Raw genomic sequence first — 12,412 nt, 5'->3', positions numbered from 1 at the left:
TGTTCTCTATACTGGGCCCCAGGGATGGACTAGAAGCTGAGGCCTATTATCACTTGCAGTTCTCCACTCTAACCTGTATTTCCAGATTAGTGCTTATCAACATTCTAGAGTTGTTCTTTTTGATTTAAACTTAAACTTACAATTTGGCTTCTATGAAGGGTTTTGCTTCTAAGAAACAAGTCTGAAAACCACTGACTTAGATGAAATCCTGGTTGTATGTTTTTATGGAAAGGTAATTACCTAAACAACTAGAAAGGGGAATTTTGGCAATCTCGCACACCAATCTTCAAGGGTGAGTTTCTATGACTCCTTGGCAGTCAGCAGCTTGAATAACAGCCTGTTCTAGAAATACTGAAGCAATGCCACAGTCTTGAACTGCATGGCATCCAACAGGTACACCAGTGCTTTGCAGAAACCATCAACCCTGGGGCGGCCCACCTGAACCTCAGGACCCTGTGAGGAGGAGGCGCAGACTGTCTGCCTTGAGGACTTAGGCTAACAATGAAGTGGAGGTACACAAGCCTATTGAGTTATTCTATGTGTTGGAAGATCTATAACTCATTTTCCATCTTGGCAGAAGTAATCTGTGGGGAAGGATAAGAAGGCTCCCTCCTGACATCTGCAAGAAGAGAAAGCAACGAGGGTAGGACCCTGTGAGTCCTATAACAGCCGGGCAGGACATCCCTGCCGGGCTTAGGCTAATTCCCTCCGGGTGGTCAGGCATCACGGAGGGGCCAAGGAAGTGCATGCAGGGCAGGAAGCCAAAACAAGGATGGTGGGGGACATCACAGCTTCATTTGGAAGCCTGGAGACCCTCTGAAGCGAACCCAAATCTCCACTCATTGACACGGGCCAGTGCTTGCCTCGCGGTCACACGTCCCAGGCTTCCGGCTTACAGGCTGCTCAGTGGTTTGACTTTTTGCATCTCGTTGGGTGGCCCAGACTTCAAGCAGTAACTCCAGCATCAGGTAAGGCACAAAACCAAGATCACATCCTCATCTTTCTCCCCATCCCATCTCTTCACCTGAAGGTCATCACTGAGTCGACTGTTCAGCTGCAATTTCTAGGCCTTGAAGGGCCCGAAAGATCTTCTCCTATGCCTGAATCCTGACTCCCCCGCAAATGAACTTGGGGCCTGCAGAACCCTGCAAATTCATCTTGACATGAGGCACTTCCTGTGAGTTCAGCTCGGCAAGATCTGACGGCAGCAACTGGCCCCATTCCTGGCTGCCTTTTACTGGTTCGTCATGAGTTTACAGAGAGCCTGCCTGCCAGGAGATGTAGCAGCCCTGTCCCTCTGCCATGCTAGAACAAGGCATCAGGGGTTACTGCAACATTAGGTCGCCTCCCTTCTTCATGCCCTGCCTCACAACTTGAGTGTTGACCCTGGAGGCCTGTGCTTTCTACAAAGACACGGAAGTTTCTCCATCCAGAGGCTGGACCGAGACTCATGGACTCTTGAGAGCAGAGATCAGTCACTCCATGCCTGAGCTGGGCCTCTAGTTGGAGCTGGCCCAGTGGTTTGAAGGTCCAGAACCAACAGGGCTTCTTTCTGGCCCCTGGGATCAGGGATGACTCAGGTACTTCCTTGCTTCCTGTGTGCCCCACTGTGCTGAACACACCTCGCAGGCTCCTTGGATGAACAGTGGGGGTGACTGCACGACACTCTGCAGCTCTTCCCTGGGCATGGCAGCCACTGAGCGTGTGGTCCTCACAGCCATTCCCGTATCTACCTTGTGCTGGCTCGCCATCGTCCCCTGTGCCTGTCCACCCTGCCCCGAGTGACCAGCCTCTGGCAGACATAGAGCCTGGGTTCACACTGGAGGAGGTGGTAAGGGCTCTCTGGGGCATGTGTCCTCCCATTCTGTGTGCAGTCTGAGCAGGAAAGGGAACACACAAAGCTAAACACAGGAGGTGGCATGTGGGGTGCAGGCTGGGGGACCCGCTCGTGCAGTTCTGTGATGGCTCCTTGTGGTACAGTGTCCCTTATTCCCAGCTATTTTTTTCTAGAGGAAACGAAGGGGGTGGGGAGGGAGAAAGGAGGAAGAAGAGAGGAGGAGGCCCAGTGCTTGCCAATAACACGTGAAGTGGACTGAGAGTTCGTTCTACAGATAAACGGCAAACCCTCCGACAGGGTGAAGAACAAGTGCAGGCCTTCGGGAAGTCCCAAACAGAGATGCTTCCCTTTTCCTTTGCTTAATAGGAACCTCCGGTCTCGGTGATGAAGGGCCCCAGAGAACCCTGCTGGAAAAGCAGCTGAGTTCCACATGAGGTGACACAAAACTAGCCTACTATGGGGGGGTGGGGGCAGGGGCTTTCCTTCAGGAACAAACCTCCTCCCAAAGGAGACCCAGACAATACCTGCTTCACCACGGAGCGCCTTCTCCACGGCAACCCCTCTTTCTTCCAGCTGCCTCTGCTTCTCTTCCACCTGCTCCAGCTGCCGCTGGATAATCTGTGGGAAAACAGAAGTGTGAGCACCCAACTTTCTCTGTCTCCTAGCTCTCAGGAGGACAGCTAAACTGTGCGAACACAAACAGGGAGAAAAACAAATTAGGTCTGAAAGTTGGAAAGGCTTTCGTCCCTGGGCATTAAGCCTGGAGTGGGGTGTGGAGACCAACCACGTCGAATACCCCAGGGCCTGTTGTTAGTAAGCCGCACAGCGTGCGGGTGCCCGTCCAGCCCTCAGCAGGGGAGCTCAGACGCAGGAAGTGAGGTCAGCTCCTGCATCAAGGACTGAAGTACTGCGTCCTAAGTAAGACCCTGCCAATGGTAAGATTGCTAAAGCACTAGCAGGGGTTCTTGGAGGGCACTGCAGAAATTCTGCCTCTAGAAGATTAAAAAAAAAATCTAGAATGGAGCAATGTGCTAGAATCTGTTTGGAAGTGTATAGTGAGAAGTTTCTCTGTGCTACACGGAGACTAATCATGGATACCAGAAGGACATTCAACCCCCAAAGCAGCAGCCCATGACATATACCTGGAAAATGTCACACAGAAAACCAAATAAAATCCAGGGATCTAATCAGTGCAGAGAACGTGGATACAGAATAATGTTCAAAAAAAGGACTAAAAGACTGGTGGATTTTGATGCTTGCTAAACATGATATTCAGAGGAATATCTTGGTATTTGGGTTTCCCGTTAATGTTTCTCATTGATTATAGTTTTTGATTAGTGTACTAATATGAATACAATTATATATATACACAATTTCATTATAAAAACATATTGTATTTAGATATCTTTTAATACTTTATATAAAGAAATGATTTTTTTGTTCCAGAAAGAAAATCTGGAATGGTCTAGGATCTGTGAGGCCTGAACACAGAGGCTGATGCCTGGAGGACAGCTCTGACCTGGGAAGCCCAGACCCACCAGAGGCTGACAGGTCACAGATGGCCTCTTGATGACAGTCCTCCCAACTGAACTAGTTGACTTTACAATGATTACTCCACAGCAAGGCATGTGGGAAACTCAAAGCCCGGCTCTTCCTTTTCTACCCAGAATTCCATAAAAACGAGGCTTCTGCGGTTGCACCGATCCAGAGGCTTGTGGCCTGACACGTTGGGGCTGTCCTCTCAGATATCAGGGACTCCCCGTCTTGTTCTGCTCTGTCCTTTTACCCTCCCGTGTTGCAGACAAGGACTAGCATGTTGGAGAGAAGGAAGCTCTTTCTCTCTCAGGAGCTGTGGCCCCTTCAGTGATTTTACCTGGGCTCGGTGTAGCCGCTTCAGTTCCTCTTGCTTGGCCTGTCTCCGAGCCGCCTTCTGCACACGCCGGGTCAGTTTCGCGTTCAGTTCCTCTTCCGTGTAAGTTCTTGGCTGGGGAGAATGAGAGAGATCTCCTTAGCCAGGTGCGGCAGGCTTGGGCAGGGAGAGCACTTCCACTAGGTCGGAGCTGCCCTTCTGCCCAGTGCCTGGCGGGCAGACTCCCAGGCTGCGACTCGGCCAGAGGCCTCACTGACACTCGTCCCTGCTGGAGGCCTGACTGCTACAGGGCACAGCTAAAGCTCTACAAATGAGATACTGCCCCAGGGGCAGGAGGCTGAGTGGGGACTGAATGTTAGGAAGTTAAAAGGACCAAGGGTCAGACGCTCCTTTATCACAGAGATCACCTGTTTCCCATGCAAGGATGTCTGCTCTTTTTCAGACTTTCAGGGGGTAAAAATATGATAATTAGTTCCCCCAAGCCTCCTGCTTCTAGGAGGGCACTGCAGAAATGTATGCCTATACAGGGAAAGGAAAAAGAAAAATCAGGATCCTTTTATTTTCTTGTTTCATATAAAATGCTACTTCCTTCAGATGAGTGATATTTATAAGGCTCTCTAAGAAGTAACACCCGAAGTAGAGAAAATGGGAATGCTTCTAAGTCTGAGTGAGCCCCAAGCTCACTGATCCAGACTGGAGAAGGGAGCCAGGGAGGTGAACCCAGACTGCCCCCAGGGTCTGCACAGAGGCAGCAGTCGGACACTGAGAGGAGGGAGGCGGCGGTCTGGCAGGGCGGTTCCAGCCACTGCCATGGAGCCCTAGGGAGGCAACAGGGCAAATCCGTGGACACGACCTCCTGAGCAACTCCACCCGCAAATGTGGGCATTGAGGGTGCAAGGCAGGGTCAGATGCCTTGTGTAAACACCAAGCAACCACCAAGAGGCAAATGCTGAGGGGTCTGCCTCTATTCCTAACATCTTCTTTATTTCCTTTAAGTTAAAAAAAGAGAGACTTTGATAGATCTTAAAAGAGACTTCCAAATTCAACTCATGAGTATAGTCTAATAATCTTTAAGAGCTCAAGGAAGGTGGAGGGCCAACTGAGCAGGGAAGTCCTTAAGGAACATCATGGTGTTCTCATGCCCTAAGCATTTCACCTTGCAGGTCACAGAGCAGAGAGCACACGAACTCCCCATTCCTGTGGTGCCCAGTCCCAAAGGGCAGCCCTGGAGTGAAATTACCACATGCACTCCAGCCAGTCAAGAGTAGGGCATCTCCCCTTCGTCCGCATGACACAGCTAAAGAGAGTTCTGCTGCCAGTGTTCGCTACGGCTCCATGCGTGTGGGAACAGTTAGTGAGGGTGTGGCTGGAGGGCCAGGGCTGGGGGCTGCTCCGCGTGGTTAATCACAGACACGCATGCAACGACGACCAGCCACGGGAATGAGACACTACCTTTGATGCATGCGCTCTCCTGAACGCCAAGGCGTGTGGTACAGAAATCGACTTTTAAGGGGATGGAAACGGAAAACAAAACAGAATAGTAATAACAATTAAAAAATTAAAACTAGAACACAGAAATGGAGCAAAATCAGTTAGAGGTTTAAAACAAACACGCGAGACTAAAGACTAAAACACATGATTATTTTTCACAATGTCACACAGGACTGCGTAAGTGAGGAACCTGGGGATACAGATCCTAGCAGCAGAGTCTCAGTGAACCCTGGTTTTGAATAAGGACTGGGTTCACTTTTCTACTGAGAAGACAGCTTCTTCCTTGCTATGCTCCAAATCTTCTCTTTTCACTCTCCCTTGTGTATAATAAACTAAAGCTGTTTAAATATATGGTTATGATGCCATTTCGCCTTCAGTAACCCATCTGCTTGTGGAAATTCAGACCACTTCTTTCAGCTCAGTCGGGGGGGGGTGCGCAGCCCTGGTGGTGGGAAATTCCTGTTGCTAGGGACATAGAGACAAAGATACAGAGGAAACTGAGTATCAAACCTACTGATCTCTTCCAAAAGGCTCTCTCCTGGCAGTGTGGGCCAGGTGGGCTCCTAGTGGGCCACCCAGAAATCCTGGATGGGGGTGGGGGCCATTTCTTGATTATGCACAGTGAAAGGGGCCTAAAATAGCATAAATAACAGATATTCACCAAAAGTATATCAGGCACATAGGTCCTGCCTCAGACTGACTCATCTTTCCCACAAGCCAGAGTGAGAGGATGAATCTCACTATTAGAACAAATCAGCTAAAAAAACCAGAAGACAGATGATTTCCCCAAGCAGCATGTGAACCACTCCGTAGAAACTCCGTAACCACAACCTAGGCGAACGTCTGCCCCGCACCGTGGCTGCTGTAAAGAGTTAAAGGGAGTGGGGGCGATCGCGGACTGACTTCTGGCAGGCGAGGGCAGGTTCCAACTCGGCAGAGGCAGCGACTCAAGCAGAGACGTCATGACGCATCTGCGGTGTGTGGACAGACGGAGGCCAGCCACAGCCGCTGCTTCTGCTGTGACGTGGGGACCACAGCCCGTCCCAGAGCAAATGCACACGCCCATGGCTGGGCCACAGAGGTGAAGACACAGTGCATCACTTATATTTAAAGTCAGACTCAGGCAAAGAAGAGAGGCGAATGTGAATTATCTTTTGTTGGTAGGGTTACAGGTGATATGTAGATTTAGTCTGTATTATCTTAATTTTTCTAAGTAAACATTTTAAATAAAAATAAGTTATTTTCAATTTTAGGGTTTTTGTTGTTGATGTTTAAATGAAATAAAACTCAGGCACCTGTTTCACAGACGCCTGACGCAGAGATGGATCTGTGACTTAAGAGGAACCATTTCCCCCAGCTGCTAGAGATGCTCCCTCCTGACCCCACTGTCCCTTTAGGTGTCCCCACTTGCTTTACTTCCTGCTCTGAAAATTTTCAAACCTAGGAAAAGTTGGAAGAGAACAATGAACACCTTCGCCTAGATTTGCTAAATGTTAGCATTTTGCTATAGATTTGATGTATATAATCCTTACATGTACCTTAATGTCTTACAAGGAACATACATTGATGTGATGTGATAACGCTGCATATCTACACATATTATACCCTCTATGACCAAATTCACTTAATTACTCCAAAGTGTCCAGCACGCCTGTTTTTGTTTTGTTTTCGTGCTTTAGCTTCCATCCTTGAAAATACAGAGTCTGCTCTCACCCAGGCCAACCTCACACCACAGCAGGATTCAGGTCACCACGTCCTAGGCTCAGCTTTGACTTTAGTATTGTCCGCTCAACCTCCAGCAAATGGCTCTGCCCCATGGGGGCACACACGGAACACGAAGCCCCCCACGCCTCTGATTCTGGGATTCTAGGAGTGGGGTCCACGACTTGTTGGGCACGTTGAAGGGGAAGAGCTCCCTATGTGCCTCAGGCCAGCAGGCCCCAGGGAAAGCTGTCCTCAGTGACACATACTGCCAAGAAGAAGCCTTGGCATGGCCAGCTTGGGCAGCCTGCCACTCCATGTTCTGCCAGGATGTTTCATTAATTAATAGAGAAACAGTGGAGAGACTGACCACAAAAGCAACCACAGATGGGAGTTTCTGACCAACAGGAGATGAACTGGCTGAATATCTGCATATCTACACGGAGGCACAGTGAACCCTGAGCCACATTCTCCTTCACAGACCCCCTGCCCACCACCGCCCTGCTCCATGAGCCCCCTAAGGAAGTGCCAGTCCCCAGTGTCAGCACATTTTGAGGGACCCATGTACATATCCAGAAGCAGTTCTTAGTCCCAATGTCAGTAGGACTGGGAAATGCTGCTGCCTGGGAAAGCACAATGGGGAGCACTTGACAGGAAACCCACGAAGCCAGGCTCCTGGGGGAGAGCCAGCACACAGGGTCCCAACCCTAACTCAGTGCCAGCCTGGCCAGGACAAGTGAGAGTTGGCTCTGCACAAGGCAGGGCGGGATCAGAGGCCTGACTGTTCAGGTGTCCTTCTAGCAGACTGGACAGGTAAACAGCTGGCATGGCCAGGGGAGGCCAACAGACCAAGAGTGAGAGGAGAACTAAAAGATGGGTTTCCTCCAGTGTGCCAAGTTGTTAAAAGCTGGACTGGGCTGGGAGGAGGGGGCTGGCCACAGCTGCAGAGCCATCTTTACTGACCAGATACGTGTGAGGCTCAGGTCTGCCGTGGCAATTCCCTGGAAGCCAACAGAGAGGCAGACTCAAATGCAAGCCCCGGAGAGCCCTGTAAGGAAGGTATATGGCGTTCTGGGGACATCTTTCATTCAGAAAAGGGAGCTGAAGATAGCTGGGCTGTCACCAGGGACAGGAGGCTGAGTGTGTGTCCCAGGCCAGACAACGGAGATGGTGCAGCTTCAACTGCCCTTGTGTGCTGCCCAGGCCTTTCTGGACTGTCGCCCCACCCCATCACTGTTTCCGTGATGCCGATGCCATGTCAGGACTTTCTCTAATCCCTCTCCCTCCTCCAACTTCAATATCTCTACACAGAGCTACAAGAGCCCTTGGAAATCAAAAGATTGAATAAATATCCAAGAGCCCTCCACATTGTGGGTTTGCTCCTCAGGAGAGTCGAGTGGCCTCCTCAGCTCCTAAGCCTGGGGCAGTAAAAGGGACCAAGTCAGATCCATAGTGCCCTTCTCAGCACAGAATCCAGGTCAGTTTCCTGGACTGGTTCTTTAATAGCAAAATTTCCTCTCTAATCCACAAATGTACAAAGCAGGCAGGATGACAGGGTGCATTCCTTAGTGACTCAGCCTCCATCTACTGCCTAAACCATCATCCCTGTCCCAACCTCCACCAGACTGGGGCACGGACAACCCCTCTCCTGTCACTCTGGACACTGGTGGATGCTTTTCCACATGGGATTTCTGAGGACAAAAGAAGGAATGGAGAATGCCAGCAGCTTGCTAAAAATCGAGTGAATCTTTGGGTGTGGAATGTCTCTGTTTTCTTCCCAAGAAGACATTGAAACAAATAAGCCCCAGCTGTTCACTAAAAAAAAGACCCAAGAGAAGAACTCCCTTTATGTCTCTCTTACTTGGGCCTGGGCTGGGCTCAGGATTCAGCAGTGGCTCTGCTGGGAGATCCGAGGAAGGCGCTCGCTTTCCACCCTGGGCTTGAGATTTGCTTTCCCTTTCTTCCACCTCAGCTAAGACCAACACTACAGGGGTTTAGGCTGGGCTTGACCCCTACATACCTCTCGCCTGGACTTCTGGGAGGACCTGTCAAGGATGTCGTCACTGGAGAGGTCCGAGTCCTCCGAGAAGCTCAACTGGCGCCGTAGCTGAAGCTCTGGGGGTGGAAAGAAGAGGCAAATCGAGGACACCACGGTGCTTTCCTGCCTCCTACATGCACGCGCACCACCCAGGAGAGCAGGGGAGAGGCTGGCTTCTTTCTTAACCCATGCGGGGGAGCCAGGAGCTTGGAGGCCGACACCTGTGCTGGCAGGGGCAGTGCGAACACTGAGTAGGTGGTGTCCGCTTGGTTCCTCCCCGAAGTGCCGCGCTCCACCTTGCTCAGAATCAGGCCCTGCTCTGGGGCTGTGTGACCTGAGGAAGTGCACACACCTCCCAGGTCTCCCTTACTCAGTTCCAAGCTGGGTTTTAGAATTATTCTACCACGTGGAATATGCTCTGTGAGCCTATGGTTCAGCTTCTTTCTTCCTTACCCCATCAGCATAGCTTCTAAGAACTCTCAGAGAAGCAGCAGGAGAAATGGATCTTTTGAGGAGAACCAATGCCTGGAGGACACAGCCCTTATGCCCTGCCCCAGGAGGGGTCCCCTGGTGCTGACATACCTGCTCGCACAACGGGAGACATCCTGTGCTTGCCCAAGTCCACAGTGGCACTGCTGGAAGGAGTGCTGGAACAGGACTTGTCATCGCCCTTCTTCTTCTTGTCCTTCTTGTACCCAGAAAAGACTGACTTCCACAAGGACCTGGGCTTGGCAGCAGCTTCCTCCAGGAGGTTTGGGCTGGGCTTCTCTGCGGGCCGGCCCTCACCTTTGGACTTCTTCTCTTTCTTGTTTCTGCGGGGGGAGAAGAGTGACGATCTCTTCTTGCTCTTCCCACTGGAGCCCTCGGATGAGGTGACTGAACCATCGGGGCCCCCTGAGTCCGATGGAGGGGAGAGGACCTCCTCACTAGTGGCTTCGTGCTTCAGGGTGGGCTCCCCGGGGCCTTTGAGAACTGGGCGTTTAGGGGATTCGGGGCCGAGGTCTTTGCCCTTGGAGGGAACTGAGGAGGCTTTGCGGGAGGTGCCTCCTGGGGGCCTGGAGGTCCCAGCTGCCATCTCCATCTCCTTCATCCTACTCAGCTGCTTGGCCATAGCGTCTCTCAACGCCTGGCTCTTCACAGACTTCTCCCTGGCTCGCATGCGCTCCTCAGCCAGCTCCTTGGCTTCTGGAGAGACTACGGGCAGGCCCCTCTTCTGTGGTTGGACCCCACTCTCCAGAGTAGGCAACCTACCATTCTCCTTGGCTAGGGGTGGGTGGAGGGGCCTCTCCGTGCGGGGCCAGTAGGAGGGGGGGGGTGAAGAACTTCTCTTGTAGACTTGAGTCCTCCGTCCTGTCATCATAGGTATCCTCCACGTCATCGGCAAAGGGGATCTCATCCACGCTCTCCACAAACGACTTCCGCACCTCTTCTCGAGGGGGCTGGGCAGGCTCTCTGGGGGCCCGCATAAAGGAGGCAGGTGGGGGGGGTGGGATCACCGAGGCTTTGGGCTCGGTCTCCTTATGCTCATAAGTCTGATACGGCTTCCTTCGAAGAGTTGCGGGCTCCTCATCCTGGGGTGGGGGTGGGGGTGGGCTTGAAGGTGGAGTGAGCATGGTGGAGTCCGAGGTGTTGAAGCTCTGGCTGCCCAAAGTTTTCATGTTGGATGAGCTCCCATGAAGGCCCAGCCCAGAGCTGCTCGATAGATCTCTTCTTTCCTCATGGGAGCTTTTCAACTCTCTGTCAGATGGGGACTTGGGGGTCGGCAGGGAGGGTTGGTCACCATCCGACTTTGGCAGGCCTAGCCTCTTAGGCACAGGTGGAGGTTTTAGAAGCTGGAGCCCCTCACCCTGAGGAGACTTCTCAACTGAATAGGATTTTAGGGACGCTGGTTTAAAGGCAGGTGAGGGGAAGCTGGTCTCGGACACCTTGCTCCGATCTACAGGTGTGAGCCCGAGGCTGCGGCGGATCTCGGCGCTCTTCATCCAGAACTCTGCCACCAGGTCATTCCGTTTCAGGGCCTCATCCACAGCCAGAGGGCTGCCCAGTCTATCCTTGGTGTCCCCTTGGTTCTTCAAGGGGAGGGGAACCATGGGGATGGATGTTTTGGCTGGAACAGGCTGGAAGCGTATGGGGGACTTGGTGGGGGATGGGACAGTGGCCTCAGTGGAAGGCTGAGGCTGGGAACAAATGGGGAGCTGGGTGGTGGTGGGGGTGGAGGTGGCCAATGGTGACAGGTGCTGTGAACTAACTGGGGAGGTAGGTGTCCTGGCTTCCGGCAGAGCCACTGGCTGCAATCGGATAGGAGAGCGCCCAGCTCTCTGGTCAGTGGGCACTTCCTCTTTGGGCTTCACTTTGGGGAGCAAAGGTTCAGGGGAAAGGCTCTCTTCGGGCAATTTCACCTTGGTAGCAACAGAGACAGGTGGGATTTGGGCCCCCTACAGAAAAGGAAGACAGAAGCTGCTTAGAAGGAAGGGTTCAATGGTCAGAAGAAACCCACTGGGGAGCTCTCTCTCAAAGGGCCTGTGTTTATGAAATAAATTCCTCTCTCTGTCCTTTAGGCTGTCATTCAAATGGCTCCAGGAGAACCTTCCTCACTTTCTGCTCTATTTGTTCAATTTTTAAAGCCACTCTACTCTGCTGAACAGACTTAGCTTTCAGGGTTTGGTTCATCTCAAACACATCCTACATTCTTTGTGCACTAAAATGGACACTGCCCAAAGCATGTTAATGGATCCAGCTCTCCTGACGATGGACCCCAAGAGCTCCAGATCTCTGATGTATGAAGACAGGGGCCCACAGTGTAAGATTTAAAACAGCTATTTTTTTTTTTTTTTTACAGTCTATACTACAAATTGTCTTTCCCAGGAAGCTCAAAGATCCAGATATTCCTGCACAAATCCTTATGTCACCCCACCCATTAGTCTCAGCAAAGCTCCCCCAATTTCACGAATGAAATCACCAAATTCATCTTGCTTCTTAGAATCTCAAAGACCAAATCAAGCCAACCCAGGTCTTGAGTTTGGCCTCCTTCCCCGATCTGTCCTCCAGATAGCATTTCCCATAGGTGAAATCATACTGTTGTGATCCACTTACATAGCATTCTCCAACGTGTGGCTCACATACCACTGGTAATCTGGGTGAATATTTTTAATTTTAAAACTCAGTCATATGTTCATTTTACATAACAGTAAGAAACAAATCCATCTGTAATATCAAACCAATGATTCCACAAAAATTATTGTTTTAACTTAAAAACAGTTACTTTTAAAATGTTGTGGTATGATAGCAGAGCGACACAGTGGTGGGATGACTCAGGTCTGGGATTGGTACAGCGCAGGGTTAGGGAGATGCTGCCCAGACTGCCCTGTCCTCGTGGTGAGGACTGAGCTGGATCCCCAAGGCCACTCCTGTTTTCAGCAGGCCCGCTTAGCACAAGAAGCAAAAAAATGGATTCACAGCAAGGGCCCTAAGATGA

General features: G+C 51.2%; 1 protein-coding gene across 1 annotated transcript in view; it reads right to left on the bottom strand.

Annotated features, from left to right (window-relative positions):
• MICAL3 (microtubule associated monooxygenase, calponin and LIM domain containing 3) overlaps positions 1 to 12,412 on the bottom strand; it is a 174,646-nt gene that overhangs the window by 16,878 nt on the left and 145,356 nt on the right. The window contains 5 exon segments of the mRNA XM_057318789.1: positions 2,362 to 2,455; positions 3,711 to 3,821; positions 8,920 to 9,014; positions 9,520 to 10,249; positions 10,251 to 11,372. Coding sequence (XP_057174772.1) covers positions 2,362 to 2,455; positions 3,711 to 3,821; positions 8,920 to 9,014; positions 9,520 to 10,249; positions 10,251 to 11,372 — 2,152 coding nt within the window.

This window comes from Ursus arctos, unplaced genomic scaffold, assembly GCF_023065955.2.
Source record: "Ursus arctos isolate Adak ecotype North America unplaced genomic scaffold, UrsArc2.0 scaffold_26, whole genome shotgun sequence".
Taxonomy (NCBI): Eukaryota; Metazoa; Chordata; class Mammalia; order Carnivora; family Ursidae; genus Ursus; species Ursus arctos.
Note: the sequence above shows the minus strand (reverse complement) of the source record. Positions and strands in the feature narration are given on the sequence as shown.